General features: G+C 45.4%; 1 protein-coding gene across 1 annotated transcript in view; it reads right to left on the bottom strand.

Annotated features, from left to right (window-relative positions):
- LOC104514269 (short transient receptor potential channel 4-associated protein-like) overlaps nucleotides 1-8,323 on the bottom strand; it is a gene marked incomplete at both ends in the record, with an annotated part of 13,918 nt that extends 5,595 nt beyond the window's left edge. Inside the window, 4 exon segments of the mRNA XM_010157896.1 lie at nucleotides 129-230; nucleotides 2,578-2,636; nucleotides 3,247-3,378; nucleotides 8,181-8,323. Of these exon segments, the coding sequence (XP_010156198.1) occupies nucleotides 129-230; nucleotides 2,578-2,636; nucleotides 3,247-3,378; nucleotides 8,181-8,323 (436 nt within the window).
- Nucleotides 8,324-8,542: the final 219 nt, after the last annotated feature.

Raw genomic sequence — 8,542 nt, 5'->3', positions numbered from 1 at the left:
GGTCACTGAAATTAAAGTCAGCCTGGTGGACAGAAGGACCTCAAACAAAAGAGATGACATCAAACCTCCAACAGAAGCATCTGCAGAACGCTAGAAGCTGCTGACCTACACCCTCTACCCCCACTCACCTGTCTGTGTTGACAACAGCATCAACTTCAGGGATGTTGGCTTTGTGGGAGATCGCACTCAGCTCATTAAGCTCTTGGCTGTTTAAAAGGAGATACTTGTTCCTAAAGCAAGACAGTGGGGGAGTAGGGGAGAAAAACATGATGAATTCAAGAGGCGGACAAACGTGCAATCCCATGAAGAGCAAAGCCATGCGCCTACGAGGGCTGCAGGACTAGGCAATCAGCCTTCAGCACTCCAGCTCTTCATCCTAACCCTAATCCAGCCCTTCAGGCCCTACTCCCTCCACCACAGCACGCTCCCAAGGCAGGCCAGCAAGCTGCCGTTGTGCAAGTCTCCTCCACAATTTACCAAATGCCAGTTTACACACTGACCAGCTGTGAGACGGTGGTTCTTTGATGACCTGTTCAGGATCCTATGGTTTGTTTTGTAAATCTCATTTTTAAAATCTCAGCAACATTTCAGAAGACTTAAATCGCAGACTTTTTCACAGCTTCCTACAGTTTTTCTCTACCTTACCATGACCATACTCTTTATCAGTAAGAAAATCTCAGAAAGCAGAGACTGCAAAAAAATTTACTTAATCATCCTGGTATTTTATTACTCTGAGCAAACTGTTTACTCTGGAAATATTTAAAAGCTTCATGAAGTGTAGAAAAAAAGAACAGCAGTGGATATAAACCCAAGAAATTTGCATGAAATTCTTTATCAGATAATTGATTTTCATTATGGGAAGTTCAGCAATTTATCTGTAGAAGTAAATTAAGTACAGAGCAAGTCTGACAAAGTAGAAATGCAGGGCAGAGGCTCCCTTTGCGAGACTCCCTGCCCAGTGCCAGCGTGCTCCCTCAGAGCACTCCCACTTCAAAATGCTCAGAATCAGACAGCAAAGGCTTATTTCCAGGAAACCTAAGGGAGCGCAGGATGCCATGATGAGTGAGAGGGTGTACAAAGAGAACCTATTCATCAAAACACAGCAGCTACACAGATGATAAATTATGAGACCAGAAAGGTGACGGGAATGCCTTCTTGCTTCAAACACTGTCTTCCAGAGTAGTGCCAACTGAGGCTGTCATGTGAAGCGTCTTTTGATCTGGACCACCAGGTTTCTGTAATGAAAATACAGCCTCTCTCTCCATGCAATAAACAGTTCTGCAAGTTTGGTTTACACACAATTTTACTGAAATTAGTATAAGACTGTGTACTTAACCCTCATCTTGTCCTCAGCAAACTCATCTGTGATTTCATTGAAAGTTCATGTAGCTATTTGTTTAAAAATCCTAACCAGATTCCACACATTCCACTTGCTCAACTGTTACAGCTGAAAGCTGTTTTCTGTTTAAACAAGCCTGAGATCTTTGTAGTAGCCACTTAAGCACGACCATCATCTAAAGAGATTTTATTGGTAAACCTAGAGTGATTCCTGGGCAAACAATGTCTTGCATGGAGGACTTCCAGGAGGTCAGCCTTCCCCGTAGGTTTACAGGATGTCCAGCTCCCCATGCCTAAAGCTAACACTCCACGATCAAAAAGGCTGATACTGCCCATATCTAACAGGACTAAGTAACACCTACACAGAAATCAGCGACCAGCTAGCTGAGAAGTGCAATGTGCCTCAAGCGCAGATGTTCGTAAGGAACAGGACACCATCCTGCAGGACTGAATTAGAGCAACAGGACACTGACAGAACGTAAGGTACAATCCCACAAGTCACAACGCAGCAACAAGCACCGCTGGATCGGCAGGACAGCATTTAAAAACACACCCTCAAACAAGCAAACTGCATCACCCCTCAACTACTGCGGCAGACTCAAGCCTCGTAAGTATGCCTTTTGATGGTGAAGAGAAGCTTTCCTCCTATTCCCAAGTCTAATTTCCTGATGGCTAGCTGACAGATAATTATTCTCCTAACGTTTTCCCATCCGGTTTAATCGGGTCTTCTCTGCTGCTGGCATTTAGACAGCAATCATGTCTTCTCAGCCTTCTTACAAAGGCAAAAGAGCACTGATTAATCTCTTTCAGAGGTACTGTCCTTCACCCTCATCTTCCCACAGCCTTTGTTTCACGCTTGTTTCACTCTGAATTAGACCTGAACGTGTCCCCACAGGGTACACGCGCTCTTGTGAGCACACTGGCTCACTACCAGCTCTCAGGGACAGAATGGAAAAAAGCATCATGAAAGCTGCCTCCTCACTTCTTCAGCCAGAAAGTGTTATCATAGAAATGTTTCTATTCGTTTCAACACGTAGCAAAATGTGCTATTTTTAATCAACAGACGTACTAAGACATGCCCACTGGAGAGCATAACCTTTGCCTTTTCACAGCAGGAGCCAAAACACACGTGGAGTCTGAACTGAGTTTAAGGACAGTACAATGTCCCGTTCACACAGAGCCTGCACCACAGCAAACAATATCGCCGAGTCACAACCTACCACAGCTTTTCATACTCACTCATGGTGATCACTAAAGCTCTGAAGAAGCCTCAAGAACTGGATCTTTAAAGTAATGTCCTAAAAAAGAGACAAGAAAGGTAAAAAAAATTATCATTTGTTTCCAGGCTGACATGAAACAGGTGAGATGAAAATGTACCCAAACCAAACCCAGTTGGACAGCAGATCAAGTGACTTGCATAAATGGGGAAGCTGCACTTTGCAGACTTCCCAAAATTGGAGTGGGACTGCCTCCAAGCCTGTGCATGTAACGGTTAATTTTTTATTCTCACTGCAAAAGCAAAAAAGCTCATCATTTATTGACTGACTTAGAGTATCCAGGTTTGATGGGGAGGAAAAACACCCCAACAGAAACCAACAAGAACCTCAACACCCCACTCCAGAAGCTGACTGTGATCCATTTTGTGTTCCGCCAGACCCACTAGCAGACCTGCTAGCTATCATGTCCTTTTATGTCTTTCTTTTACCTTTGGCCTTCAGGAACCACAGTTACCCCTTCCCAGTTCCCAAACCAGGGGAGAGGCTAAATTGCCATCTGCTAAGTTGCCAGCGTGAGCCAAAGATAAAGACTTCAGTGCAAACAGTAACTGATAAAAAAGTTACTCAACCCAACTCCTCAGACTTGTGTGATGGGATAAAAATCCAGTATGGAATTTATAAAGTTACTCACTGGGCTACAATCACAGTTTTGATTGTGTCCATGCAGAACAAGGGCTGATGCTGAATGCTTTCTCCAGATCAGTTTGTCAAACAAGTTATTGAGGCCAGGAATCAGTTTGAACTCCGCTATCATTTTATGAACCTGGAAAACAAGAGAAGTGCATCCTCATTTGCTGCAGCCTCTAATACGAACACAGCGTCGGCCGGTGAACAGATGGGCACAATTACGCCATCCTCTGACAACAGAAAGAGTGAATTCTTTTATCAAACAGCACGTGTTTGTGTTAACACGCACACCAACCATGGTGTATTAGAGCAGTTTCCGTTTAGTGGACACGGATGGAAAGCAGACGCTCTGGGAGTTAGTTGTTAGCCAGTGCTTCAATTAACCACTGTGCCTCCGGAAGCAGCTTCGGAGATCGGGAGATCACTTACATCAAAGCTAGGTACAGATGTATTTTCAGTGTGCTGTATCACAAAACTAAGCTGCGAGTATTCCGCTGCCAGTCACCCACCCGCGTAGCCTCCTCTGCCTTTCCGCTCGCAGAGCTGAGGCTGAGGGAGCCCTCTGAAGGCCACACAAACTATCGACCCTGGTTTTGTTCAAGTGACCTAGGCAGGAGTCCTGAGCAAAGCAGAGCCCAGCAATAACCCAGCCTCGCTGCCGTTCAAGCGCTGCTCCTTCAGACTAAGGGGAAGTCGAATGTCTTTAGAGAATGCTCAGAAGAGAACAAAACGTGAAGTTACTCAGGGTTATGGATCAGTCTGCCTGCCAAGCTCGGACACCGAACATCACGGCGGGTTTGAAACAGACTGTAGTTATTTATGTAAAAAAGCTAACAATTCTGGTGTGAACAGCTGTTAAATACCTTCAGTCCAGGCTTTGATACTTTTGTTATAAGTGATTTGGAAGATGAGGAATAGGAGAAATACAGAGTGGGACTCTCATCCTATAACAAGCAGTCACTCTCGAGACGTGGTACAAATGAAAACCACACGTGATTAGGAAGCCCAATGCGTTGTAAAATTAAGTGTCCAAAGCAGTAATGGACATGTGCCTGTGCTGGTTTGAGCTGGGATAGTTAGTTTTCCCCACAGTAGCTGGTATGAGATTATGTTTTAGCTGTGCTGAGAAGAGTATCGATAACATACTAATGTTTTCAGTTGTTGCTAAGCAATGTTTATGTCAAGTCAAGTATTTTTTTCATTTTCTGATCCGGTCCTCTTTTCCCCTCTCCTTCCCTGCATGATGCTTAAAATGGACACAGCCTGGACAGCTGACCCAAACTGACCAAAGGGACATTTCATGCCAGCAAACATCACGCTCAGTATATAAGCTGGGGGTTGGGCCAGGGTTGAGGCTATCCATCTCTCTCCAGTTTGGCATGGCTCTCACTACTCAGGAACTGGCAAGGCATTGGTTGGAGGGTGGTGAGCAGCTGTATCATTTGTCTCCTTTTCCATTATTTTCATTACATAGTAGTAGTAGTAATATTAGTATTGTTGGTATCATTATTTTATTTCATTTACTTTCAATTATTAAATTGTTCTTATCTCAACCCATGAATTTCCTTGTCTTTTCCTCAGATTCTCCTCCCCATCCCACCCAGGAGGAGGGAGGTGAGTGAGCAGCTATGTGGTGCTTGGTTACTGGCTGGGGTTAAACCATGACAGGTCCTTAAAATCAAGTCACCTGAAATACAATCTTGGTCATCCCCAAGATGCAGAATTGTAACTAGTAGTATTTCAAGCAGATCACTTCATTTTGTTCTATTTCCTCAAATACCTGAATAAATCACAAATATTTGAAGCCGCTGCTGTTCTACAGGCTTTTGGTCATACGCTGCTTCGCAGCATAGCTGATGGCATTCCTCTTGGCTGTAGCCATCAACTTCCCCACCTACATGGAAATCACAATCCCACTGCTGGCCATCTCCAAATATCGCACCTGTGCAAGCATTCAGCTCCTTCCCATCTCACCCATACTGCCCTGACAGATTGCAAAGCCTGGAGTCCCTCAGCGCTCCCTTCCTTTAAAATGACTCTGACCTAGTCACAAGCCTCCAACAAAACCAGCCCTGAGGAATCTCTCTGAACAAAGCACTCCCTGTAGTCCTGCACCCCTCAGTGCCAGCGTGGCATGAGCGCAACAGGATGAAACCAAGCGTGCGAGCTGCCTGCATGAGCCTCGGTCCCTCACTAAAGCAGGAGCTCTCTATGCTCATCATTTTCACTTGTGAATCTGCTCCTTTCCACACAGAGCGTAATCTGCTTATTCCAAATGACTCACCCCTAATTCCAAATGTGTTCCGTTTACTTTTAGTTTGCATAATTCCAAGCTCTCACCTGACTGGCAGCTGTATGACAAAGCTCCTGAGTCACAGTCATTGCCTCTGGATCACACTGTCTCCCAGACCTCAAACTCATTACAACTACCAGCTGAGGATGCCAAGACAATCCCCGCTCTATATTCACCCTTCAAACTCCTTTGATTTTTTCCTGTTGCTGCACAGCTTCACATGAATTGCTCTTTTGCTTTCTCACTACTAAAATGATGAGCTCCTACAGTGCGCAGTTTGGCTCCCTACAGCAGGGGCAAGTAAACCAGCCAGCTGCCTTTCAACACAACACAGACATGCAAGACAGCCCAGAAAAACATTTCAGGAGAGTAGTTTAGGGTGTGACCATAATGAGAAGGAAGCACAGGCAGAGATCTGCAGGGAAACACCACTTATCCCAGGGGTGTGACCATTCCCAGCACAGCAGCAGGTAGGAGCCAAGTCACTGCTCGCAGAGTTGTCAATTTACACAAGTCGGGCAGCAGTCAAGCTTAAACCAAGGATTTAGAGTCAACATTCAGTAACGGGTTGAGTTTGTTAGGAAACTGCATCACGCTTCAAGCTAATGCCAGACCGTTATGTTGGTTATCATAGTCCACTGAAGCAGGTTTGTGATGGCCTTTAGAAATTCTATGCAAAGTTATTCCGATTAAAAGCCAGTGAGACCTTTGGCTCCAACAAGACGACTGATATCACAGATCCTGTGCTTTTATTACCTCACAGAAAAAGAGGGACAGTGAAGCAACTGAAACGCTTGTCAGTGAGAGTGCTATTGCAGACACTGCCATCCCCTGCTATTAGCTTTCCACACACAACACCTCAGCTCGAGTTCTTAACCCGCCTGCCTCTCAGGGAGGGGAATGGATTCGCATCTGCCACACAACTCTTTGAAAACTTCATGTAGATTAAGGAATGAATAATATATCATGGGTTTGAAAGGCAGTGGAGGTTACAAAAATAACTGGCTTTGGACAAAATGTGTTTGGGAATGAAGCAACTGTAATCTTTCAAGAATTCAATTCCAGTCCTGACTCAGCCCTGAAGAACTGAACTGCATGTGAGCTTAATCCTTAGATAGTTTCCCTGTTTGCATGGGACAGAAGTAGCAGAGGACGATCAGAGAGTTGTTTTCCCAGGAAATTAAAAAAGGTCCAAAGCCAGCTATTTCAGCAGCGTACCTCCTACCTTGTTGCATTTGACAGCGTCACACCAGAACAGATGCGGGGAGGTAAGGCAGCCAGCTCCCTGACCAGCTGGCAGCAGGATGAGCGCAAGCTGCAAAGAGTTTCTGCACTATCTCTAAAACTGCATCCTTGTGTGAAATCAGGCAGGGAAGAATTATCTAACTTGATGAAATAGAAAAAAAAAAAAAGTCCTCCTAACAGATCCATGTTCTAGTAGTTCAAGTTATGTCTTGGGCTTTTTTAAAATTTTGTTTTATGTCCAACAGAAACAGTACTTTTAAAAGGAGCAACACAGGATTATGGTAGTGACTGGGGTTTCTGCAAGAATTGCTAGTTTCCTCTGGTTACTGTTATGCAGAATCTATTTTTAATGCTGAGTAGGTTCAGCGTGAACAGGTTAGTTATGTCCAGGACTGTATTACAAAGGCACTTCTATTTTAAATTCAGATTAAGAGATTAAAGGGACTGCCTGTGGCAAGTATCTGTGACTCCTGTAGAGTGGGGGGTTTACTGACAAAATACTCAAGATAAATGTGCTCAAGCACCAGCCCCCCAGCACAGCTACCCTAATACAACAGCCCTTCAACAACTCAAAACAACGTGACCCTCCCAGTCTCTAGGGCTTCTCAAGGCCCCTGCTATTCCAAGCTGCTCTGCTGAGCTGAGCAGACTGCCAGTGTTGGAAACCTGTCAGAGCTGCACCAGCGGACGGCTTTTCTTCTGCCTTCACAATATGCTATTGACCCATTTAAATCAAACTACGGCCAAGCTGCAGTGACTGGTTCTCCATAAGCTATGTGAGGCAGGGAACTAATTATTATTCATTCTGGAAGTAAGAAACACAAAAGGAATAGAAGAGTGGGTATCTAGGTAGCATGTAGTCCAGACAGCACCGAAGTGTATCCCCCCCACTGAGAGTTTACCAACAGGCTGACACTCAGCTGGGACATGGGCACCTACTGCAAAAATCACCCATACACCAATTATCCCAGAGGGTTTCAAAATGGAAAGCACCCAAGATGGGGACGGACTAAACAGGTTCCCTCCAAGAAAGTCCTCAGTGCACCAGGTGGGATGAATGCCTGGCTGCAGCTCCCGCAGCATCCAGGTACATCCACACACTTCCTCACACAGACAGGTGCCTCCGGACGAGGCATCCTCCTGCATCCATCCCGCACCCCAGCAGCAGCTTTGCAGACAGACCTCCCCCCCAACGGGTCAGCACAACTTGTGACAAGCTCCGTCCAGTGGCTCGTGCTGGTTCTGGGCAATGAAACCCTGCCTGTCTGTGCCGCGCTGCCACGAAGGGATCTGCCCAGCTGCACGCCTTCAGCTTTCCCCTTCATGTTTCTGCCCCATGACGAGCACTTAGGTTTAAAGAGACATCCACTCTGCACGCGTGGCCGCTTACAAGCGCTCACCTGATTCCTTTGTCTCCCCATGAGCAGCACGCAGAGAACATACAACACCTCCAGCTTGTACATAATCTCGTGCATGATCTTCATGGACTGTGGAAGCTGAGTTCGTGTTGAGGTGTTGGCCAATCCACTTTCATCTGAGGACTCTGAACAAGATGGCAAAGATGTGAGCCTGAGGCAGCTTCAACAGGAAAGGATTTGTTACAGTTACTACTATTACACTGAACCACTGCAGATGTCAAACCAGTATGACTGCTTGAATATCCTCAACTGGAAACAGTGATATGCAACAAATAACCATTTAAATTGAAGGCTACAGGAAAAAAATACAGCTGGAACTTTAGAGGAGATAAAATTAGATTGTA

The sequence above is a fragment of the Eurypyga helias genome, unplaced genomic scaffold, assembly GCF_000690775.1.
Source record: "Eurypyga helias isolate BGI_N326 unplaced genomic scaffold, ASM69077v1 scaffold17850, whole genome shotgun sequence".
In the NCBI taxonomy this organism is placed as follows: Eukaryota; Metazoa; Chordata; class Aves; order Eurypygiformes; family Eurypygidae; genus Eurypyga; species Eurypyga helias.
The sequence above is the reverse complement of the archived record's forward strand: the minus strand, read 5'-3'. Positions and strand labels throughout refer to the sequence as shown.